Raw genomic sequence first — 26,779 nt, forward strand, 5'->3', positions numbered from 1 at the left:
TAAGCTTCAATTTGTTCAAAATGCAGCAGATATAGTGCTGACTAGAACCAAGAAATATGATCATATCTGCCCCATTTTGTTGTTGTTACATTGGCTACCTGTTAAATTTAGTATTAATTATAAAATTCTGTTAATTACTTACAAAGTTTTGAATGGTCTAGCTCCAAAGTACTTAAGTGACCTTCTACCATTCTATAATCCATCACGTTCAGTATGATTTCAAAACTCCAGCCTGTTAACAATACAGAGAATATCAAAATCCACAAAAGGAGGGAAATAATTCTCCTATTTCGCTCTTAAACTATGGAATAGTCTTCCTAGCAGTGTTCGGGACACTCTCTCAGTTTAAATCCCAATTCCCAAAAAGATGAGACAGTATAAAAAATGCTAATAAAAACAAAAAGGAGTGTGTAGAGCCGATGAGGGCGGGGCCGGGCTGGAATGACGCAGGCCTATCAGCCTGATGGGGCGCGCGAGGGATAAATGCGGCCGGGGACGACAGTTCGAGAGAGAGAGAGAATTACAGGCAGCTGACTTGTGTGTGGTTCCGATGTAAGCCAGCGAGGGCTTGGAGGATCTCGGCCAACTGGGAGGACTCTACGGGGCGACTTCCGTCCATCTTCAAATCTTTTCCCGGGTTTCGGCACCAGTGTAAGGGGGTTCGAGGGAGAGGATGAGGTGAGAACCGGCTTGAGAATATAAATAATAGTTTCATAATAAACTTAAACAAAAACACACAACCATAAACACACAATACAGCTGCCTGTAATTCTCTCTCTCTCTCGAACTGTTGTCCCCGGCCACCTTTATCCCTCGCGCGCCCCATCAGGCTGATTGGGGACCGGGTGTGCGTCTTTCCAGCCCGGCCCTGCCCTCCTCGGCTCTACAGAGGGATAGACTTCCTATGTATGAGGCTCACTTGACCTTATGATAGACTCCATACTTGATTTGACACAAATGAAAATGTGGCTGTGAGGGACAGTGGTACTGTAGATTAGGTTGGTCTGTTTTAAAGTTTTTGGTCATATCAAATGTTATTTTCATGGATTTTCACAAACCATTTTCCAATGTTTTGGCCACTAGCAATTTTTTAGAAAGACACATTATAGTGTTTTGTCAACTGAATGATTGACACTAAGATACAGTCTGTTCAATGGGTTGTACTGTTGTGTATGTCTATTCCCCACAGCCTCATTTTCATTCATGTCACATTAAATATGGCATCCACCCTGACGAAGGTCCAGAGAAGCCTGTTAAAGGTCCCAGAAGAGACTATTTGCAGAAATGCAGATTATGTGTTAAACATTTCCCCTGTTTTGGAATACAACAGCTTTGTTACTTGGTGTTATCTAAATGCAATATAAGTGTATATATGTAGAAAGAATATGCACTTGTTTTCTTTGGTGTGGAAAGTATTTGGAGTCGTGAGTGATGGTTTCTCTCCTAGTGAGGTGTTCAAGGGTTAACCTGGGGAAGGTATTAGAGTTAGGATGATAAAGCCTTATGAAAGATGTTGAGTCAGGTAGATCTGTGTGTGTTTGTGTATGTGTGTGTTACAAGGCTTAGTACTCAGATTGGCATCAGCCACAAGACGTTGGATTAGGTTCAGTGACCACTTTCTCTTTCTCTGCATCCGTCTGGGAGTTTCAGAGGGTCATCTGGACCCCCAACATTTTCCAGGACCCTGAACCCTCTCATGCACACTAATCCCACACATTTCCTAAGAAACAACGGCCCAACTGGAGTTTCTCAGTGGGTTGAGTTGCAGTCTGACTTTGAATTTCATCAAATCTTACGGAAGGCCATTGAGCTTCAATGATTCAGCTGTGACCCCTTCAGGCTTCTTCAGGCTTTCCTCTCTATTGTGAATCCACATTCACCTTCTTGAGCTCACTTGTTTTGTCATCATGGATATCGGCGGCCTGACCACTGTGGTGGCCAACTCGGCATACATCTCGGCCCGTGGCAGTTTCGATGGCACAGCGAACCTGGCAGCCAGTCGAGACAAGAAGTACCATGCCAAACTCAAGCTCCCTCACATCACAGTGTGTGAAGGCTTGAGAGAAACCCTGGATCTTCAGTATAAGAGCATCTGTGTTGAGCAGCCCATCGGCAAACGGCTGTTTCAAGAGTACCTGGAGACCACGAACGAGTACAAGGGCCCCTGTCGCCTCTGGAAGGACATTGAAGAGTATGACACCGCCGAAGATAAAGATCGCGCTCATAAAGCTGCTAAAATTCTCCAGCGCTACATGGAACCTTCTGTGACGCTTTTCTGCCCATTTTTACCTGAGAACGACATCACAAAAGTGAAGGAACGGCACCAGGAGGCGGCAGACGACCTGTTTGTTGCGATCCAGGCTAGTGTGTTTGACTTCCTCAAAGAGGTCCCCTTCACCTTCTATCTAGAGAGCATGTATTTCAAACGCTTTCTGCAGTGGAAGTGGCTGGAGATGCAGCCGGTAGTGGAGGACTGGTTCTTGGACTTCCGTGTTCTAGGTAAAGGTGGTTTTGGTGAGGTGTCCGCCTGTCAGATGAGGGCCACGGGAAAACTGTATGCCTGCAAGAAGCTCAACAAGAAGAGACTGAAGAAGAGGAAAGGATATGAGGTAGGAAAAAAAAAGTTATTTGTGGCGAATTCTTCTCATTCTTAGGAAACTGTCATTTGTGTCCCCAAAACTTTTATTACTGATATAATTAACAGGATACTGCATATAGTCACATTATTTGAGTTACATTAAATGGTTATATTATTATGGGTTATTTGTTTCTCCTATCACCCCAAAAAAATTCCTTGTGTATGTGAGAACACTTGGCAATAAAGCTCATTCTGATTCTGATTTAAAAGAGAATGCTGTTATTTATTTATTGTTTTCTAAAATCTTTGCATAAAATGTTAAATTCAACCCTGTTATGCTGTGATAATTTCCCATTTATATATATATATATATATATATATATATATATATATATATATATATATATAAATTACTATTATGGTTTTATTAATGCCAATTATAATCATTGTTTATAATAAAATATTGTTATTAAAGTTTGATCTTTCTGGCATCACATTTAAGAAAGTGACATCAAGGTCTTTTTGACCACACTGTTTAAACAGAATTTTTTTTTTTTTTAACTCTCTTTTTTGGTATTTCATTAACTCTATTATGGGAGTTATTTTTACAAATATATTTTCTTTCTTGGCATGAAGTACAATTATATTGAGTGTGAAAAATATGGAGGGGTGCAGTGATATTTGCTAGTTAATGCTGTTATTAGCCATCACACAGACCCCAAAACAGTTTTTAAAGTAGCAGGGTTAAATGGTCATTGCAAAACATGGGTTATTTAATATTTATTCAATTATAATGTGTGAATCATTACAAGGCACACCAAAACTAAGTGCTAATACTACCAGAATTTACTCTGCTATCTATTCAAATTATTAGTATATGAAACTTAATGTGACAATGATTTAAATAATGTAGAGCTTTTGGGTTAGTAAATAACTATTGGTATTTTGAAAAAACAATATAAAACTATTGAAACCTATATTTGTTGAGCACTAATCTGAATATTGGGGAGACACATCCATCTGTGGTGGTCCCAACATTTCTGTGGTGGTTACCCTGGTACTTTGGACCCGAGGTTGAAAAATATGATTTCTTGAAAGTAAAGAAAGTTCTTAAAGTTCAAGTGAAATTTTAAAAAACAAATGGCACAGTTTAAGGAGAACAAGCTTTCAATAAATAAATGAAGGGGGCAGAATGATTGAGATGTGCACAAAGTCAATAAACTCTGTCCAAGGCATGGATGTTTCAGAAGCTGTCTTAGTAAATGGGTTAATAACTGATATTGTTTCTGATATTGTATAATGCTTAGAAATCTAGACATCTATCCCGACTGAAATCCAGGACTTATGTATATAAGCAGCTCTTGTAATCTGTGCAGACGTGACATTGAAGATGAAGGTGACGGTTTCCTGCTGTTAAGATTCTCTGGCTGTCGCTTCACTCAGCTCCAGTTTAAAATAATCACAGCTTATAAAATGGCATGACATGTCTAAGCATTTAAAGCTAGTGCTTTTTAGCAGTTTTGGTTAGTTAAAGGATTGAAGATGGACTAGACAATAAAGACACCCAATAAGCATAAAAGACAGATCAAAAACTTCACTTTGTTGTCACACTGAACAGTATTGATCCAATCTGCTTCCATCTGCTTCCAACTCCTTGAACTGTAATGTATAAATATTACCAGAGTAAATGCGGTGAACACAGCGCTCTGAACTAGCAGACAATAGTGTGCGGTATTAGAAGCTTTAGTGCTTTAGTGGCAGGTCAGCGCATTATTAACTGCAACTCCAACACATTTAAATATGGAACAGATTTGTTGGGAAAATCATGGACACAATGAACGCTACCCTTATGAACGGTACAGTACGAGGTGTTCTCAGATTCTGCTCGATTTCTAGGCCACTAACATTCTCAAATCATGCAGGGATGACATGCATCATTAGATTTAGTTTATGCCAGCAAAACAATTGTATAAAAAAAAATAAAGATTTTCTCCAGCGATCTTTTCGTCTCTCTTTTTCTTTGATGGCAGCATGCACACGAACAAAACTGTACCGCAAAAAACTTTTCTTAATTATTATTTTCGTCTGGTTTTCCAGTTAAAATATCTAAACATTTTTAAAACAAGATTAATTTATTTGACAAGCAAAATGGCATGAGCTATTAAGTCTTGCTTTCAGAGAATAAATAAATAAATAAAAATATTGGCCAATGGGGTAAGAAAAATAAACTTATTTCAAAGGAAAACAAAATTATTTTTCTTACCCCACTGGCAGATTTTTTTCCCCCCTTGTTTTTAGCATAAAGTTTAATTTGTCAGACTTCTCTGAAAACAAGACTTGATATCTCATGCCAGTTTGCTTGTCAAATAAATCCATCTTGTTTTAAGAATGTTTAGATATTTCTACTGGAAAACAAGACAAAAATACTATGAAAATTATATTTTGTAGTGATCATGTTCTCTGTACAGAGTTCACATAGTCAATGACACTCATTTACTTACATTTCATTAGTCACTTAGAAATAGTGCAGAATCTGAGAAATTTCTTACATTTTTTCAACATTATATAACTTTGTTTATTTCCAGGGTTAAATGGGATTTTCAACTGTATGCATATCTGTGTCTGGCCACATGTCATTGCCATATCATACATGGACTACAAAGACTCTCAATCAATAGCCTTACCATTCAATCTTTATCGTAACAGTATTAAACACTGCCTTGCTGTCATATCGAAAAACTAGATCAGTTCATCTATTCATTTAATACAGTACATGACTTGTATTACACATACTATGTAGATAAATAATATTGGCATATATGCATTTATTGTAAAGCCATTGGAGGACAGGTTCCCCCATCTGTGTGGCCAGGTCTAAGATCCCTCCTCCCGAAATTTCTGATTTCCTCGCCTTGACTGACAGATAAGCAACCGGACTGATGGCAAAATTATCAACGTTACACCCCCTCCTCAAGCGAACAAATATCACGTCTTGGTACTGGCCCTGGTCTGATTCCTCAAGGTTTTTTCCCTCCACTAACTAAACATTTTATGGAATTTTTTTCCTTGACACAGTCACCTTTGATTTGTTCACTGGACCTTGAAGACATTTAAGAGATTAAACTACGATGTTCTGTAAACCTGCTATGAAACGATGTGTATCGTGAAAAGCGTTATACAAATAAAAAAACCTTGACTTCACTTGACATTGTGCCTTTGACAGTCTTTCGGTGCCAGACAAATCACAAATTCTAGTCCATACAGATGCAAATACAGATGAGCAAATGTTCTAGTAGTGTTGTGGTGTTTTCACAGGGTGCTATGGTAGAGAAACGGATTCTGGCTCGAGTTCACAGTAGATTTATCGTGTCATTGGCTTACGCCTTCCAGACTAAGACTGAACTCTGCCTGGTGATGACCATCATGAATGGAGGAGACTTGAGGTGAACACGCATACACACATCCACACACACACTAATGGCAGGTGTGTAGGTATTTGTTGTATCTGTTAGTTTTCTTATAATTCCGTTTTATGTCTATGAAACCCCGTACAATCATATTAAGGAGGAAAGTTATGAAATTTTGCACACTGATTTGGGAGAGTCTGTCTCATCAATCTGACCAATTTTGGGTCCGCATCTCAATCCCTCCAGCACCACTAACAGCTCAAAGTTGCACTTATTTATTTGATTCTGGGTTTTGCATAGTTCAACACACAGTGGATTTAAATGAAAACTGTTTTTTCTTCAACAAATTTTGGTCAGAAGATGCAGTCCAATCCTCACAAAAGCTATCAAATGGATTTTTGATTTCCAAAACCAATGCAAAGTTACTATATGAAGTCGCCAGCAAAGATGCCTTGCAGGAAGGAAGGTTGTATCTTTACAATGCATTGGCGTTTGGAAACAAAACTTGGTATATATGTTTGCTCTCAAACTCTGAGGGGACCTGAGCAGTTTGGGGACGGTGACCTAATGGTAAAGAATTAATTAAAATGAAATAAATAAAATAAAAAGTCATACTTCTACTGTCTTTAGATTCCCTTGTTTATGCATATTTTTTCAATATCGGCTGTATTGCCTTTACACTATTTTTTCTACTTTTTGTCCCAGTTTGTCTAATCTTCAACAAATTTGGGCCATTTTTTGTCAAATTTTGATTATCAGAACCATTTGTGAGTCTCGATCTTGGCAGCGTTACCTTAGGCACATGTCCTGATGGCCCCAGAGTAGTGTTGTGACAGCGCCAACTATCTGAAAATAGTTGTAAATTAGGGTTTAATCCTTTGGATCATTGTTAGTATGATGCACATGGTGTCATTGCCATGCTTGGCCCTGTAATTGCTGATAACTGGTAAATGATTAATTTAGTAGTGAGTAAATCTCTTGCTGTCCCTCACAGGTATCACATCTATAATGTGGATGAGAATAACCCTGGCTTCTCTGAGTCACGGGCGTGTTATTATGCTGCTCAGATCATTCAAGGCATGGAGCATCTACACCAGAAGAGAATCATTTACAGAGACCTCAAACCAGAGAATGTTCTTCTAGATAATGAAGGTGAACATGTTAACATCTCTGAACAAATGATACCAGCTCCACTGCTAACCAACGTACACAGACATGTTATTATATTTATTTATTTATTTGTATTGGGACAGTACAAAAAAATGAGCTAAAATAAGACTAAAAAGTAAACTAAGCATGTGAAGATTTTAACGAGAAATATTAAACTATGAAAGTAATTTAGGTTGCTCCCAACCCTGGTAACATATAATAAAAAGGATTAGGCCAAAAGTTTATTAATAATTAAAAATGAGGACAGCTCTGGTTTCTTTTAAGACAGTGCAATAAGACCATTATTGTAAAATATTTTACATCTTCTATTGATTTTAAAGTCAGCTTGAAATGGAATTCATAACCCATTTTACATCTGTAATGGTATGTATTTTGGAGTGAAACAGATTATTCAAAGAAGGGCAAAGGTATTAGTCTGTCAGGAAATGATTAGATTTGAATCAGAACAGGTGGTTGAAAAATAATAAGGCTTGATGACGTCAGCTGAAAAAGACAGTGGTTTCAGAGTCGATTGTCTTCGGAATAACATGCACTGACGAATCATTCACACATGTATTGAGAAAGAAAATTGAGTCAGTTTTGATTTCATGGTGTCTTTAAATGAAGAGATATCTCAGTTTAAATGCATTTACTCTGTAAAGATTGTACTTTTCAGTCATGCTCGTAATCTGTGACGTTTGTTTGACGTGATGTTTGTTATCAGGTAACGTGCGAATCTCTGATCTTGGTTTGGCTGTTGAACTGCCTGATGATCAGGATAAAACCAAAGGATATGCTGGAACTCCAGGTAAAACCTTCAGCATCATTATCTTCCATCTGAATGACAAAAATCACAAAATGTAATTATTCTTTTTCATCTGTTTCAGCAATGCTGAAGTATATAATATTATGACGCCATGTCTATTGTTATTGCTGTAAATTTCAGTAGTTCGTATGTTAATGTAATCTTGTGTTGAAGCAGTAAACGTATTTGGCTTGCTGTCCGTATACTGGAGGGCTCAGAGCTTGAGACTCTACTCGAGTCCTCATTACCCCCCTAACCCCCCCACCCCAACTAATTTAGATAATGAATCTAGAGAATAGGTGGCGATGGGGTGGAGGTGGAATGTCAGGAGAGTTGTCACAAGAAGCAGGTAAGCAGCGGCTTATATACTCCTGCACGAGGGCTGTGATTTGTCAGATTAAAATTAACATGCTCCTCCCGAACCTTTGTTAATTAACTCCATTTCAGAAGTTCGTATGTTAATGTAATCTTGTGATGAAGTAGTAAACGTATTTGGCTTGCTGTCCGTATCCTGGAGGGCTCGGAGCTCGAGACTTGACTTGAGTCCTGATTACCCCCCAAAAAGGCATTAAGATGAAAGATCGGTACCATGACTATGGCAGGAATTATTTAGGACAGCGAGCCAGCAACAATTCTATTTGGTAAATTGGCTTGGTGGATACTTCTGAATTGTTCTTCCCCCCAAAATCTGTATAGAGGGAGCACTTTACACGTGTGTTTGAAGGTGCATTCTTGTACGATGGCTGGTCGAGAGGGCTACACTGTGATTCGAACAGGAGACCACCACTCGTTTTAGAAGTGAATGGGGAAGGTGAAAATGAAAGTTGGCTCGCGCTGCATTTGAAAGGGAGAGCTCACACTGCGATTCGAATGGGAGACTGCTCTAGAGAGAGAGAGCTCATGGCATTCGAATGGGTAAGCCCAGCAAGCAATCGAACGGGGAAAGTGAGAACGAGAGTTGGTCGTGCTGCGTTCAAAAGGGAGGGCTCACACTGCGATTCGAACGGGAGACTGCTCTGTAGAGAGAGAGAGAGCTCACGGCATTTGAACAGATAAGCCCAGCATGCATTCGAACAGGGAAGGTAAGAATGAGAGTTGGCTCACGCTGCGTTCGAAAGGGAGGGCTCACACTGCGATTCGAATGAGAGACTGCTCTATAGAGAGAGAGTGCTCATGGCATTCGAACAGGTAAGCCCAGCAAGCAATCGAACAGGGAAAGTGAGAATGAGAGTTGGCTTGCGCTGCGTTCGAAAGGGAGGGCTCACACTGCGATTCGAACAGGAGATTGCTCTAGAGAGAGAGAGCTCATGGCATTCGAACGGGTAAGCCCAGCAAGCAATCGAACGGGGAAAGTGAGAACGAGAGTTGGTCGTGCTGCATTCAAAAGGGAGAGCTCACACTGCGATTCGAATGGGAGACTGCTCTGTAGAGAGAGAGAGAGAGCTCACGGCATTCGAACAGATAGCCCAGCATGCATTCGAACAGGGAAGGTAAGAATGAGAGTTGGCTCACGCTGTGTTCAAAAGGGAGGGCTCACACTGCGATTCGAATGAGAGACTGCTCTATAGAGAGAGAGAGAGCTCACAGCATTTGAATGGGTAAGCCCAGCAAGCAATCGAACAGGGAAAGTGAGAATGAGAGTTGGCTTGCGCTGCGTTCGAAAGGGAGGGCTCACACTGTGATTTGAATGGGAGACTGCTCTATAGAGAGAGAGAGCTCATGGCATTCAAACGGGTAAGCCCAGTATGCATTTGAACGGGGAAGGTGAGAATGAGAGTTGGCTCGCGCTGAGTTCGAAAGGGAGGGCTCACACTGCGATTCGAATGGGAAACTGCTCTATAGAGAGAGAGAGCTCATGGCATTCAAACGGGTAAGCCCAGTATGCATTTGAATGGGGAAGGTGAGAATGAGAGTTGGCTCATCCTGAGTTCGAAAGGGAGGGCACACACTGCGATTAGAACAGGAAACTGCTCTATAGAGAGAGAGAGAGCTCATAGCATTTGAATGGGTAAGCCCAGAATGCATTTGAACGGGGAAGGTGAGAACGAGTGTTGGTTGTGCTGCATTCAAAAGGGAGGGCTCACACTGCGATTCGAACGGGAGACGGAAGGTTTAGCCGAATTACATTTCTGCAGCTATAGGGGGCTGTACCACTGATATATTGCATCTAATCAGCCAGCTTACGGAGGCAGCCTCACGTAAGGACCCAATCTATGTGGAAGGTTTAGACTAAAGGACCTGTGTATGACGATAGGGAGTTGTACCATAGGTATACTGTCAGATCAACTTGCTTGCAGCGGTAGCCTCATTCAATGGTCTACCCAAAGATAGGGAAATATGGTGCTTGAAATGAACAGGAGGAGGCTGACTGCAGCTGTAATGCTCGTTACAGCTGCTGTGAAGCGAAGACAAAGGGCCTTAGTGGAAGCATGGTAAAACACTGCTGTGGCAGTAGAGTAAAGTGGGCCTCCTGCGGGAGCAGAGTTAAGGCAGTGCTGTGGCAGTGGAGTAGAGGAGATGGAATAGTAAAAAGGGGGTGGGGGGGTGCTCCTGTGGCAGCGGAGTTTAAACTATTGCTGCGGCAGTGGATTGAGTATTTGTGAGCATAGTGAAGAAGCTCCTGTGAGAGCGCTGCTGTGTTTCCATTACTGTAGATGCACATCTATAAAAGTATGGAACTTAGACATTGAAAGCGCCTGTGGAGAAAATAGAAATAACTCCATGTACGCACCTGTAAGGGAAGCAAAAGGTTAGTTAGGAAAAAACATGACAATTACATGTGCACGCACCTGTTGGGGAAGCAAATGGTTAGTTAGGAATATGTAACTTTATACAAACCTGTAAGGGAAGAAAAAGTTTAGTTATGAAAATATAACTTTATTTTATTCATTTTTATATTTTTTCGCATAAATTAACAAGACATAGATGCTTATACAAAGTAAGAGACCAAAGACACACATATATATATACACACACCTATAATAAAAAATAAACAAAATAAATAAATATATATATATATATATATATATATATATATATATATATATATAGATAGATAGATAGATAGATAGATAGATAGATAGATAGATGTATATAGATGTATAGGTATAGTAGTGTATACAGGTATAGTGATAAGTTTAAGCAATAGGTTCATTTAGTGTGATATAATAGTACATTTTTCTGGTGATGTTGTGGAGAGAGAAAACAATATATAAATATAAACTCACAGAGTGATAGATATCAAGAAAATTTGAAACAATCATAGTAATAATAATAATAATAGTTGTAGCAGTAGTAGTAGTAGTAGTAGTAGTAATAATAATAACAATAATAATAATAATAACAATAGTAGTAGTAGTAGTAGCAATAATAATAATAATAACAATAATGTAGGGCTTTAATGGTTGTTTAGATCAGTGTTACTATCAGAAATAATTAATAATTATTTCTTTAGCTATTAATTCATTTTTATATTAATTAATTGAATCTAACTCATTAAAACCTCATATGGGGCTCCAGTAAATGTAGTGCACTACGTTTAGGAGCAGGTTTGGTTATTAGCAATAATTAATAATTATCAAGGATAATTATCAATTATCAAAATCAATAGAACATTGATGAGAATCAATGTTAGCTTTTTCTAATCCTTTAAATCAACAATTATCAAAGATAATCGTTAACTGTTAACATCGATGAAACATTAATTAAAATTAACACTAGCTTATTGATCATTCAAATTCAACAATCATCAAAGATAATTATCAATTATCAAAAATCAATAGAATATTAATAAGGATTAACATTGACGGGGCACCACCCTGGAATCAGGGACTAATAACCAGATAGTATAACAGTCTCAATATTAGATTGTTTTCTTAGGAAAATCGACATCCAAAGAATATCGATTTTCGAGAAAAAACAATGAATGAAGGCTTGAATCCGAGCACTGACATCCCGTCAGCATGACACAGGTGTATGCAAAACAAACCAAAACACTTCTCTTTGTAACATAACAAAGTTTATTTTTTGCAGTAATATCAATTAATAATTAATACAATGCAGTCAATAAACTTCCAACTACAAACTAAACAGTGATATGATTAGATATGAAAATCAAAATAATCCTATAACACATGAGGTTGTGTGTGTGTGAGAGCGAGTGTGTGTGTGTGTAAGGAGGGACGCGCACAAAATGGCGGATGTGACTCTCATGGAGAGTATGTCATGCGAGACTTCTGGCCAGAGAATATGGCCGCGAATATGGGCGGAGAGAAAACAGTCAATGGCGTCTACCAGTTACCGTGTGTATCCGCTTGTACAATAGCTTAGGGACAAGGCTGAGCTTTATCACGAAGCTATCTACTAGCCAAAAATGTGTGCGAGAATGTATGTGAGGGGTCGAGCGTGTGTGTGGTTAGTACGGGAGAGAGAGAGAATTATGTGACGGCCTCAAAGCCGATTTCGCGATCGTGGGAGTGAAAGCAGCTGTTAGTTTATCACTCAGAGACGCGGTGGACGGCTCGTAAACCGTCTTTTATTCTTTAATGGATGAACTCAGTGTGCCGGTCTCACCCGTGATAGCGGAAATGCACAAAAGTCCAATGTGGTTGGACTACAATACATCAAATCTCATTCGTGATAATTAATACCCTGAGTGTTAATCGCAATGAGCGGACTCGGTGATCCATAAACTGTACAAGCAATAACCTTGATACACAAGAATAACACACTATATTATTCTATCTCTGCCCAGACGTAAACCTCTTACTTGGATCGCAGAATGTGTGTTCATCCATCCTTTAACTCAGACTCGGTTCCTCGAGGCTTGTGTTTCCTTGCTCTGTTGGTGGGCGGTACGGCTGCTGATTCTCGTTGGGCTGGCGGAGAAATCAGCGACGTCGACTTGATTGAAGATGGAAGAGAAATCTTTTCTCTCTTCACTTCTGCAGGCAAACGGATGAAGATGCGGAATGCTCGGCGGTCTCCTTCGGATCCATTAAGAGTGTTCAGTGGAACACAGAGTAATCTCAACTCGTCCAGCGAGACAGAGATTGTATAGCCACAGTTTCAAGTCGGACATTACTTCCTTGTGCCACGAGGCTACACCTGAGAGCAGCGATGAGCTGCATCTACACACGGCAAGCAAAGGTGCTGGAAGCAAATCCCGGAAGCATTTCAGAGGTATTTCTACTCCTGATGATGTCATGGTTGAGGTGCGTTCTGTCGTGTGCCTCATCCAATAGGAGTTGAGAGTTCGATCCTTTAGTGAGCAAGGCTTCATGGGATTTGTAGTCTGTTTTGGACTCCCTTTGTTTGGTTTTGCCACGATTTTTATCAGTAAAATTTATGACTTGGTATGTGGGCCTGAGTTAGGTTTTACGACTGTGTTAGGCCTGCCTTTGTCTTCTATCTGAATACATGAGGTCAACATTCCCCCCTTTGGTCTGAAGAGTTGGTTGTTGTCCAGCATCTTTAGAGCAACTGAAGGGCCGAACAGTTCTTGTCGGTTCACAGTAACCTGTGGGTTAAGCCATCCATGTATTCCTGATAGAAAAGAAAACGGTTGCACAGTCCATACAGTTCATTAGAGTTCACAGAGGCTTTATCGTCTTGACAGAGATTGAGGCACATCTGGGCATAGAAATTCTAGCTAAATCTAAAACTACATTCATCACACATAAACATTTCAAGTTATTGGAAGGCACAGCATTAACCGTAACACAATCCTTTCTTGTTCTTTGGTCATAACACAAAATCAAAGTAGAACCTGACATTGGTTACTAGGAACAAAATGTTAGAGGAAAGGAGGGTTAAAGGTGAAAAAGCTTATCCTTGGAAATGATTGGGGTTAACCTGTGGGATGGGCTCAGACTGGTGTGTAAAACGCGGCTGTACGAGGAGGGAGTCCAGTCTGGCCTGTAGGTGTTGAATGTACCTGTATATGGCGTGTGAAATAATTGCAATGATCCAACCACTAAGGAGGAGCCAGAGGCCAACCAAACTGATAGGGGGTTCTCTGTAAGATGACGATCTGCTTATGTGACTAGGAAATACAGTTGTCAAGCCAGTCGGTTTGAGAGTGAACTTCACTAATTTTGTCCCTTCAGCCTGAAGCTGCTGTTGAAGGGTGTCATCAACGGTGAGGCTGTGACCTCTAAATGCATCCTTGATCTCAGTTTCTGCGTCATGTTTGTCGACGTTGAGATGATGGAGGACAATATCGTCAATGTGCACGGTGGGTCCTTGGGGAACCGTTAAGAACACCGTTTGGTTTGGTTGTGTTAGTTTTAATGGCTGTATCATGGTGGTTGTATGACATTAGGACTTTGGTGGCTGGTGTGTTAACCAGCCAGCGATTGCCTGCTCGCTCTACCCTTGTCTCTGTTCCTTCATCTTTGATGGACATGCTACCTTGACACTTGTTCAGAGAATTCGGCTCTTAGGCCGCAGAGGTAGTTAGTCACCTATCTAACAAAGGGGTTGCGTTTGGACAAACCCAATGAATGTTCTTTGTCTTGGTACACATGTTTAGGTTAGGGATAAGGTAGAGCAAGGGTCTTCATCATGGTAGGCGAGTGTTGGTGGTGTTTTGAGGTGAATGTGTGCATTACCTCTCTGAAAACCAACATTAAATACGGACTTTAGTCTATATATATTCTGCCTATGACGGTAGATTGAGGATAAATCCTATTTTGGGGTTCTGAGGATTTACATGGATTGGAATTTCAATGCCAAAACTATATGCCAGGTGTATCTGTGAAGGTTGCACAACGGAGATAGTAGCAGATCTAAGGATTTGTTCGACAAGGTCTAGGGAGACCAGGTAAGCTGGAATCCTTCCACCACTCAGACTGTTGACTGAGGAGCTAATTTCCCTGAGGTCCTGCATTAGATCTCTAACGATACACGCATAAGTTGTTTTCTCTGACAAAATCCCTGAAGAGTGCAAAGTGTTATTGATAAGAACGGATTGCAAATTTACAGTGACTATAGTACCCTGAAGGGTTTTACCCAGGCCATGTAATTGTTCTTGTTGGAGATGTCGTCTCTGCTGGATTTTTGGACGATGGCAACTTGTCCATCTGAAGCTGGCAAACTGTTTTCTGGACCAAGTGGTCTCAGTATGTCAACCTGAGCCCACGTGTCCACGACGGCAGTCAATGAGCAGAGCCAGACGGTTCAGTAGGTCCTGGCCAATTAACAGTGGTTCCATATTAATGGGACATATGTAAACAGGGTCTATTAGCATCATCCCTTGAAAGGTGTCAATCCAGGCCCGTTTTGTGATAGACGAACTATCTTGCGTGTAGCTTGTGATGCTTACGTTGAAGGTCTCTGTCTATAACGGTTTTCCAAGGGAGAGCTTTGCTCTAGCCACCTCTGCGAAGGTGTTGGAACCCATTAGACTTATTTCGGAGCCAGTGTCGAGTAGTGCGTGGGAGCGGATGCAGCCACGTGTCAGGCGTCGCCCTTACGGAATAGATCACCCAAGAAGGTCAGAAAAGAAGGGTGTGGCATGTTAGGAGTGACTGTTTTGGGGAGCAACTTGGACCCTGTTCCTCTTTTCCCGACCTACAAAGTAAACTTTGGCGTTAACGGGAGAGGGTACATCATCTAGTCATACTGATGAGGTTTCAGCGCCATATTCCTTTGAGGAGTTTGGCGGACCTGGGGAACAACGGAGCACGTCAAGCTTAGTTACTAACCCAGTCAAGCATCTCCTTATATCCTCCATTTCTTTTCTCAGATCTTGTTCTTTGAGGGGGTTTGAAACCTTTTCTACCCACCCACCTTCTTGTTTGGGTTTTCGTTCGAACCGCGCCTTTCCTTTCGGCCGGCGAACGTTTTGTTGTTTTGGCCTGCCGTGAACCTGGGGGTGTGTCTGGTCACCACCCCTCTGGTTCTGTTGCCTACCCTGCTGGCGGGGTGATCAGCGCCTCTGGGGTCCGGTTCTAGCATTCACCTTAACGTGAGGCATTTCGTTGCCTTCAAACGCTAGGTCTGCATATTCTGAGGCTTGGATCCCCAGGACTCTGGTGTCACCTTCGTGCCCTCAGTCAGGGCGCACGCGTGTCTCCTATGCCAGTTATAATAATTTAATAATTATAATTATATTTATTTATCACACATTATATGTTTTGCACATATACAGTGAAATTCTTTTTTTTTCACATATCCCAGCTAAGCTGGGGTCAGAGTGCAGGGTCAGCCATGATACAGCGCCCCTGGAGCAGTTAGGGTCAAGGGCCTTGCTCAAGGGCCCAACAGTGGCATCTTGGCGGTGCTGGGGCTTGAACCCCCAACCTTCTGATCAGTAACCCAGAGCCTTAACCGCTGAGCCACCACTGCCCCAGTTGCGCGTACCTTCTGATTTCCTGCATGGTGGGGTCGCCCGTTCTGCAGTGCATCATGATGTCATATCGCACGCATTCGTGGAGGTTGAGAAGGAAAAGAGACTTGAAAGCTCGTTCCTCCTCCAGACCTGGTGTGTTACTTCCTTGGAAGTACGTGATTCTCAGGTGTCTGTAATTCTCACGCGGAGGCTCATGCCTCTTCTGGGTGATGGCAAAAGCAGCTATGTAGCGGAGGCTTTGTCGATATACAGCGAATACTCCTCGCGTAGGGCTTTACACAGAGCTGAGTAGCGGTTTCGAGTACCAGTCGGTAGCGTTTCCATTAACGCATGGACACTCCTTACCATGGTCTTCCATATGAGCTTGAGTTTTTCACGCAACGAAGCATAAGGCAAGTCAACCAGGCAGTGCTCAATTTCCCTAAGATAATTTTCGATGTTTGAATCTTGATTACTTGGGTCCCCTGCGAGGGACTCGAGTTGTCGGATGCGCAAGCCTTGGTGTCGGTATGACCACTGGTCGTCTGAGTCATCCGAAACACCATAGTCACTCGGATCACTATAGCGATGAGGACGACTTCCTCCCCTTCGTGGTGAGGAAGGAGTCCAGTTGACACATGGGGGTGGACCCCGGGTTGCGTACAGTTCCCTGGCTAATGGGATCTTCGAGCCGCTTACACCACTCTGGGCTTGAAAATAATTGTCCCCCCTCCGTGGGGTGGAATCAGTCGGTTTGAAATGCAAGGTGGCATGACTGAAAACTGACTGGGGGGGCAACTATAAGGAGGGGCACCTGCATCCAACCAGCGGGCCTCTGGAGGAGCTTGAAAGGTGTCTTGGCGGACGAAGTCAGAGACTGTACCACTAGGGGCAGCTCGGCTCCTAGCGTGTGTCCCTGGGTTTCTCAGGGGCACATTTCTACGCGTAGCGCTAAAGAGGGGGCCTTCTATGTCAGATGTTGTGCTGTGCATTTCAGCTGCACTTACCTGATCTAACTCTACTCTTAGCTGGGCAGCTTGAAGCTGCCTGCGCAGGGTTTCATTTTCCTCCTGCATCCGGGCATTATCTTCCTGTTCCTGGACTTTCTCAGCTTGGGTGCACCTAATGTCTTGGTCCAGGCTGAGATTTTCCCTCTGCACCGCTTTGTAGCTGCTCTGCTGCTGGGCGAGCTGGGCCTGGTGCTCTGCGGTTTGCAGTTGGATTTTGTGGTGATGAAGAAGGAACATTTGGCCCACTAGGTCCAGGATTGTGCGCTTTGGCTTCCCGACCGGGTTGTTGACATAATCAACTAGTTCCTGCAATGCTTCATCACAACGACTAATATTGTAGCCATTAAGGTTATCTCTCTCCTCTACGGAGAGATGAAGGACAGCAGCGACCACATCTTGCAGTGCTGGGTCGACTGACCTCTGTGGAGCTTCAGCTCCAGTCACGTGGGGCGATTGGTGACTCATTTTACTGGGACAGTAAAAATTCTTGCAACACAGTGGCTCTGATAGCTTGTTGTTTTACAGTTTCTATAATGCTGACACGAACGCACAGGTGAGAGGCTTCGACCTGTGGCTTATGGGCTACTGTTATGTAATGTGCAAATTTCACTGCGTTCACTCTTAGGTGGACATCAATGAAGTGACTTGGCACCTCTCTGTAACATCTAGATGAAAGCGTTAGGAGTAAACAGCGGGTTTTAAGCAGACTATCGTAAATTTACCAACCCCTAATTCACTCTTAAGAGCACTTTCACACCACACTGGCTTATGTTTGGCAAGTTGTGAGAAGTCAATTGTCAAACAGAACCAAACTTTATAGTAATGATTCAAGTTATTACTTTGGATTCTTATGCATACACACTGTGACAGAACTGGCATGTAGGATGCCTCACACGGGGCACCAATTATTATGTAGGGCTTTACTGGTTGTTTAGATCAGTGTTACTATCAGAAATAATTAATTATTTCTTTAGTTATTAATTAATATTTAAATTAATTAATTGAATTTAATTCATTAAAACCTTATATGGGGCTCCAGTAAATGTAGTGCGCTACGTTTAGGAGCGGGTTTGGTTATTAGCAATAATTAATAATTATTAAAGATAATTATTAATTATTAAAATCAATAGAACATTGATGAGTATCAATGTTAGCTTTTTCTAATCCTTTAAATCAACAATTATCAAAGATAATCTTTAATTGTTAACATCGATGAAACATTAATTAAAATTAACACTAGCTTATTGATCATTCAAATTCAACAATCATCAAAGATAATTATCAATTATCAAAAATCACAGGCACCACCCTGGAATCAGGGACTAATAACCAGATAGGATAACAGTCTCAATATTAGATTGTTTTCTTAGGAAAATCGACATATCGATTTTCGGGAAAAAACAATAAATGAAGGCTTGAATCCGAGCACTGACATCCCGTCAGCATGACACAGGTGTATGCAAAACAAACCAAAACACTTCTCTTTGTAATATAACAAAGTTTATTTATGCAGTAATATCAATTAATAATTAATACAGTGCAGTCAATAAACTTCCGACTTACAACTACAAACTAAACAGTGACATGATTAGATATGGAAATCAAAATAATCATATAACACATGAGGGCGTGTGTGTGTGAGAGCGAGTGTGTGTGTGTGTGAGTGTGTGTGTGTGTGTAAGGAGGGACATGCACAAAATGGCGGACGTGACTCTCGTGGAGAGTATGTCACGCGAGACTTCCGGCCAGAGAATATGGCCGCGAATGTGGGCGGAGAGAAAACAGTCAATGGCGTCTACCAGTTACCACGTGTATCCGCTTGTACAATAGCTTAGGGACAAAGCTGAGCTTTATCACGAAGCTATCTACTAGCTAAAAATGTGTGCGAGAATGTTTGTGAGGGGTCGCGTTGTGTGTGTGTGTGTGGTTAGTACGAGAGAGAGAGAGAATTAAGTGATGGCCTCAAAGCCGATTTCGCGATCATGGGAGAGAAAGCAGCTGTTAGTTTATCACTCAGAGACGAGGTGGTTGGCTCGTAAACCGTCCTGCGGTCTTTGATTCTTTAATGGATAAACTCAGTGTGCCGATCTCACCCGCGATGGCGGAAATGCACAACAGTCTGATGTGATTGGACTACAATACAGCAAATCTCATTTGTGATAATTAATACCCTGAGTGTTAACCACAATGAGCGGACTCGGTGGTCCGTAAACTGCACAAGCAATAACCTTGATACACAAGAATAACACACTATAATATTCTATCTCTGCCCAGACATAAACCTCTTACTTGAATTGCATGAGGATGCAGAATGTGTGTTCATCCGTCCTTTAACTCAGACTTGGTTCCTCGAGGCTCGGGTGATGACAGGAGGCCGTTTCTTCGCTCTGTTAGCGGGCAGTACGGCTGCTGATTCTCGGCGGGCTGGCAGAGAAATCAGCGATGTCGACTTGTTTGAAGATGGAAGAGAAATCTTTTCTCTTTTCACTTCTGCAGGCAAACAGATGAAGATGCGGATTGCTCAGCGGTCTCCTTCGGATCCGTTAGAGTGTTCGGCGGAACACAGAGTAATCTCAACTCGTCCAGCAAGACAGAGATTGTATGGCCACAGTTTCAAGTTGGACGTTATTTCCTTGTGCCACGATGCTACACCTGAGAGCAGCGATGAGCTGAGTCTACACACGGCGAGCAAAGTTGCTGGAAGCAAATCCCGGAAGCTTTTCAGAGGTATTTCTACTTCTGATGATGTCATGGTTGAGGTGTGTTCTGTCGTGTGCCTCATCCAATAGGAGTTGAGAGTTCGATCCTTTAGTGAGCAAGGCTTCATGGGATTTGTAGTCTGTTTTGGACTCCCTTTGTTTGATTTTGTTGCGATTTTTATCAGTAAAATTTATGACTTGGTATGTGGGCCTGAGTTAGGTTTTATGACTGTGTTAGGCCTGCCTTTGTCTTCTATCTGAATACATGAGGCCCAACAGTAACAACAATAATAGTAGTAGTAGTAGTAGTAGTAGTAGTAGTAATATCTCAGCTTTATGAGATTTTAGACCAGTCAATGAAATTATTGCAGATATACACAACTCTCTAGGTCCTGCAGCCGCTCCACCACCACCGGCGAGCACAACCAACAGACCCCCCCAACACAGTCACCAACCCCACCTCCGATCCACCTGACCCCCCCTCCCCACTGCAGGCAAAACCCAACCCCCGTACCAGCAGTTAAGCCTCTGTGTTCTGCTGTGTCTTCCTCCACAAAGGATGCTGGGGCAACATGACAGGCACCTCCAAATCAAGCTCACCTTGTCTGTTTGTGATAACCAAAAATAATTGTTTGCTTGCCCTTTTTAGATCGTAATCTGTGGCTGGAACCATGGTGTGCACCAGTTAGCTCCCCAACCAGAGACACCACATCCAACCCAGATAGCACTCTGACACAGTCACATTAAATGAGAGAAGGGACCGCCGGCAGAGGTGGCAAAGGGAGGGGCCAGGCAATCTTAAGATTACTGCACCACCCCAGCACTCGAATGGGAGAGCTCATACTGCGATTCGAAAGGGAGAGCCTACCCTGCGATTCGAAAGGGAGCGCCTGCATTTTGATAGAACGGGAGGACCCACACTGCGATTCCAACGGGAGAGCCTGTGACCAGTGCGCTGAGGCTCACACTGCATTCGAACTGGAGAGACCACACTGCAACTGGATGGGAAAGCCTGCATAGCGTTCGAACGGGAGGGCCCACACTGCGATTTAAACAGGAGAACCTGTGGCCACATTGCATAGGCTCACACTGTGTCCGAACGCAAGAGCCCACACTGCATTCGAATGACGGGTGGCGCAGAGTAAAAAACCTTGCCGAATTGCGGTTTGCGATGGGTATACATATATATATATATATATATATATATATATGATCTATGCCCCTAGACTTTTAATAAGAGGAAACATAAGAGGAAACAGGAAACATGGTTGCGGTGTTGTGGGAGATTTAGTGGCACGGCCTGAAAGGTTCTGCAGTTGCGGCACCTGGACGACACATTTGCGCTGCTTTGCAGTGAGTTTGTCACATGGTGGAGGTTTAGACGCACGGACTAAAAGACACCGCAGTTGCGGCACCTGTACAGCATATTTGTGCTGCTTTGTGGTGTTGTGGGAGTTTGTTGCATGACCCAAAAGACACCGCAGTTGTGGCACGTGGACAGCACATTTGTGCTGCTTAGGGATGTTTTGAGCCAAAGGCAGGAGCACCGCAGTTGTGCTTTCTTAACAACTAAAATGTTTGCCATCTTTGGATCCTTGGTAGGTAATGGTGAAGTCTTGGAAAGACACCTAGATAGAGAAAGCGAGAGGTAAACCAGCGTACAATCCAGTGACAGGAATTTAAATGGGCTCTCGCAGAGACCTGCTGGAAGTAATATTGGTGAAACCCCTGTGGAAGGCGCAATTTCAGGCGTTGCTGTAGAAAAGACAAAATAGTAATATTTAGGTGAAACTTATACTAGGAAGACATTTCACAACCCGGTGAAATAAGAAATAATCTGTGAAAAGTTAGCTTCATGGCCACTGGAGAGTGGGCTGCACTTGCGCTGGTAGAGGGAAAACTTATTTTTCTAGAGAGAGAGCGAAGAGAAAATAAATATTAGTAACATTTAGAAAAAAATTTTTTTTTTAACAGAAGCATAATGATCTATGAAAAGAGAGTTTCAGCTTTGCAATGCATACAGAAATGCAGGAGAAATGTGCTGGGGAATACAGTACATCTTAATAAACAATGTGAAAAACCAGCATAAAATGATCTGAGAAATCTGAGATCTGAGTTGTCACAGGAAGCATGTAATCAGCGATTTATTAACTCCTACTCGCGGGCTGTAATTTGTCAGATTAAAATTAACATGCTCCTCCCAAACCTCTGATGTTTATGTCCAAGAAGGATAAAAACGTCAGGCATGAGTACTGATTATCACCCAAAACGTTTTCATGGTTGCTTCGCCCATTAAACTAACTTACATAATAACAATCCATTAATAAATGTGTTTATGGTTTGCTTTCAGGGTTTATGGCCCCAGAGCTGCTGAAAGGTGATGAATATGATTATTCTGTAGATTATTTCACTCTGGGAGTGACACTGTACGAGTTCATTGCGGCTAAAGGACCCTTCAGAACACGAGGAGAGAAGGTGCAATTAAATTCTGATATAATTAATCCCTTTTTTTTTTGATAATGTCCAATCCGTCCAGTACAGAGTATTCAAATGTATCAGTTTTTTCTGTATCGGTCACTGAGGTGGATGTGTCAGAGCCTAGGAAGAATAAAGAACATAAACATAAAGATAAGCAGTGATGCAGTGTAAGTATGTTGGACAAGTTTAGCAGTGATGGGGAAATACATTTGTGCATTAATAATAATAAACATAAACATGCAAATGACAAGTACCATTTAATATGAATTTTAACATACAGAAATTTATATCGAATATAATCACATTTTCGATACTCTGTTGTTATAAAAATTTTCCTCTGCTTAGTTGGAGAATAAAGAGGTGAAGAAACGAATCCTAAATGACCCTGTGACCTACCCAGAGAAGTTCAGTGAGAACGCCAGGTCCATCTGTGAGGGTTTGCTGGCAAAAGAGGTGGAGCAGAGACTAGGCTTCAAGAATGGCTCCTGTGAAGAGCTGCGAGCACATCCGTTCTTCAGCGATATTAACTGGAGGAAACTCAACACAGGTGTGATGCGGACTTGAGTTTAATAAAAGCACAACACTTCCTCTGTTAGCAGCATGTTGAGTTGACCAGCTCTTCATGCATTTTGAATTGAGATATTTACACAGATATCACACATTTTTGCCCAGCAGAGCTAGCTTAGCTTTGTTCTGTTAAGCTTATCTTTGATTAATTTCAATAAACTTAGCTTGGCTAGTTTAGCTTAATTTAGTTTAATTTCAGTTAGCATAGCTTAGTTTGTTTAGTTTACTGTATCTAACTGTAACTTAGTTTAATTTCAAATAGATTAGTTTAGCTTAGTTTACCTTAGCTTATCTTAAAATAGTTTCATTTCAGTTAGCTCAGCTTAGTGTGTGTAGTATAATGTAGGTTAGTTTCCATTAGTTTAGTGTAGTGTAGTTTTGTTTAACTTATCTTAATTTAGTTTAATTTTAATTAGCATATTTTAGTAAGTTTAGCCTATTGTAACTTAGTTTAATATAATTTCGCTTAGTTTAGTTATTGTGTAAAGTAGAGGTCTTCAAGAGTCCACCCTAACCCGAGGACCCGAGACCCGAACCGGGACCCGTATGGGATCGGATCCACGTTTTGTATGGTCAGCCGTGTTCGGGTCGGGTCCCATTCTATTGCTGCGGGTCCCTGGTCTGTGTAACATTATGTGTGATACCCGAGTCAATCCGAGAAGACCCGGCCATGATCAGACAGCGCTGATGATGATGGTGCTGTGTGTGTGTGTGTTGTAACTATGTTGCAACATTGTAAAAATAGGATGAGAAAGTGCAGGTGGGAAATGAAGTGAAAAACGGAGTATAGCCACAATGAGCTGAGTGACATCAGAGGCAGAGTGGAGTTAAGGCACATGATAGCAAATTAGCAATGCTAACGTTAGCAGCCATGGCAATGAACGAGCAATCGCTATTATAATTCAAAAGGGCAAACAGTTGAAGTTATATTATGCGAGATACAAAAAAACTGCAAAGCTGATTCTAAACAAGTCGCGTTTGTCATCCGTCATCGTGACAGCAAGTGGACTTTTGAAGGTGAAATAATGAATGGATTAGCTATGCTGTTTCAATCAGCAAGAGAGGAATCACAGAAAATCTTGATGTATTTTACCAACTTTCTTGGCAAGGAGGATGGATTATATGCATCACGGCCAGGCACAGGGGAGAAGGCTACTAACATTACATTAGGTAAGACACAAAGTTTTGTTTTCACAACTTGTTAATAGCAATCAGCTGTGAAATCAGTGTCAATCGGGTCTGTGTCTCCCGGCTGGGTCCGGGTCCCAGCTTTCTAATAATAGATGGGTCTGGGTCCGGCATTTCTCGGTTCTGCATGGGTACGGGTCCAAGCTTTCAAATAATAGACAGGTCTGGTTCGGGTTTGGGTAGTACATTTCTGGGTCTCTTTGGGTTCGGGCACAAATTTTTGGACCCGTGAAGACCAAAAGTGTATATATAGTGTATAGTGTCCCTTACAAAAAATCTATAGTTGCTGCAAATTTGCAATTCATTATTTTCACATACAAATGAGCTTGTTATTAGTTGCAAATGTTTGCCAGAAGTTTGCTGCTCTTCACTGGTAGTGGTGGACCAGCAGCAAACCTTTGGTAACAATGAAGAGTTTGCCACAAAGCTTATTTGCATGTGAAAATTAATGAGTGGCGAATTTGCGGCAAGTTTGTTGCAGCTCTAGATTTTTTGTAAGGGGATGTTGATTTCCTGTAATTTACTGTAGTTTGTTTTGTCTTAACTTAGTTTCATTTTTAATTAGCTTAGCTTAGATTTGTATGTTAGTTTAGTTTAGTTTAGTTTAGTTTGATGTCCTTCAGATCTTTTGAATACATTAACTCCAGATTTTTCCTCTCGCTCTACAGGAATTCTGCCGCCTCCTTTTATACCAGATTCTAAGACAGTTTATGCCAAAGATCTGGATGATGTGGGGGCTTTTTCCACGGTGAAGGGGGTCGGTCTGGAAGATGATGATAGGAAGTTCTTTGATGAGTTTGCATCAGGAAACATCTCCATACCCTGGCAGGAGGAGATGATTGAGACGGGCATCTATGGCGAGCTGAACATGTGGGGTCCGGGGGGCACCATACCCAATGACCTGCGCCGTGAGTCCATTCTAGAGCAGCCCCCCAAATCCTCAACATGCACTGTTTCATAATCATCAACACATCAAAACAGAACTTTATTTCCTTCATTCATCTCTCATGATCAGTTAGAAACATAGATTAATTATTAGGTTGATTCACATTATCAGGCTTCAGCTATTTTACATGGCTAATTGTAAAATAATTATGATAAAGAAAGCAGGGGGTAAAGAGAGTCTCAGTATTTGTGTTAGTGTTTATTGATCTTTTTTTCTCAAGAACTGTAAACTGAGTTCTGAAACACTCAGTGAGTTTACAATGCACTCTTCTATATTCAAAAGTTATTACATTTTACATTACAATTTATCCCTTATGAAATAGAATATCCAGGAATGTGGAGTGAGCGATGAGAAAAATTATTTGCAGTTTTCCTTTTGAGATCCTTAATGTTCCATTTGTTCAAGACAATTATGTATATGATTAAATATAAGTCAGTATTAAACATTATTTATAAGCAGAGCTGACATTTCTTCCTAATCTAAATCTCAGTGTCAAATGTGTTATTAATTGGAAAAAATATCTGTATTTGTCAGTACTTTTGTGTATAATCAATTACACATGGTTAACTGAGAATACTTCCAAATGTCAAGTTCAAAACAAGTTCAGGATTAAATGTAATTTTGAGTATTGCAGCAGAGATCGAGCAGAGACTCCTAATTTTGTGATTGAAAATGGAGTATTGCAGCAGTAAATAATATACAGTCTGCTGTGCATTGAATGGATCATTAATTTCTAATTGTAATTCATTACGTAAACATATGTTTTATCCTGAACTCAATGTTCTGGTCTTTGACCAGTCCTAGTGAATTATTTGAATTGCTTTAATTAATGCCTTTATTTATCCCACCCAGGTTTTATGACCCTCACTGGGTAAAAATGTACGAGTAATAAAGTCTTGTAGATATTTTTGGGTTATATACAATCTGCAGACAGTTAACGAAGTTACCAAATAGAGAATTGAGAAGTGTTGTTGACTAGTTCTGTCATTGCTGCCACACACAAAAATGCTTCTGTGCATAAGTTGCTTTCTAAAGTGCCCTAGTTACGATATCATTATCTACTTTTTGGTAACCCATTTTATTTATTTTTTTCATGTAAAAAGCTGTGAATGTCTATAGATTGCATTGATTATTCATATACAAAACATCCTTTTGAATAATGTGATAGTCGTTAATGAATTCAAATTAATGTTTTGCCATAAATATAACTTTAGTGACTTTGAGTTAATTTTGATATTGAGAACTGTTCACAATAAAGTTACTAATAATGAATAAAAAGTGTCACAATCTTCACATATCATATTCCTAAGTACATAAAGAGTTTAATAGATAATACAGTAACTTATACAGTAACTACAATCATACAGAAATTATCTCGTAATCAAAATTGAGATTTTTGACAGCTATCTTTCATGTTAAATAACATCTGTAATGTTCTATATAAGTTTGTTGTTAAGGACACTGAGAAACTTGTGTTGTTAGGCCATCAAGATCTCAAACAAACCTGTTTCCAAAGATATGTGTCTAATTTCTTAAAGATTCATTAAGTTTTTCTGAGTGTGCTCTTGAGTAATTACCGCCTCAAATGATTGGTGTGCTGACAAACATTTAAATTCCTGT

The 26,779-nt window shown here is 41.0% G+C and overlaps 1 protein-coding gene across 1 annotated transcript; it reads left to right on the forward strand.

Moving 5' to 3' along the window:
* The first annotated feature begins 1,598 nt into the window (after nucleotides 1–1,598).
* LOC127444925 (rhodopsin kinase GRK1-like) lies at nucleotides 1,599–26,779 on the forward strand. The gene is made up of 7 exons (XM_051704589.1): nucleotides 1,599–2,609; nucleotides 5,894–6,021; nucleotides 6,980–7,137; nucleotides 7,859–7,942; nucleotides 22,331–22,455; nucleotides 22,804–23,005; nucleotides 24,882–26,779. The coding sequence occupies exons 1-7, from the start codon at nucleotides 1,908–1,910 to the stop codon at nucleotides 25,172–25,174; spliced, it is 1,692 nt and encodes a 563-aa protein (XP_051560549.1). The 5' UTR covers nucleotides 1,599–1,907; the 3' UTR covers nucleotides 25,175–26,779.

The sequence above is a fragment of the Myxocyprinus asiaticus genome, chromosome 8, assembly GCF_019703515.2.
Source record: "Myxocyprinus asiaticus isolate MX2 ecotype Aquarium Trade chromosome 8, UBuf_Myxa_2, whole genome shotgun sequence".
Classification (NCBI taxonomy): domain Eukaryota; kingdom Metazoa; phylum Chordata; class Actinopteri; order Cypriniformes; family Catostomidae; genus Myxocyprinus; species Myxocyprinus asiaticus.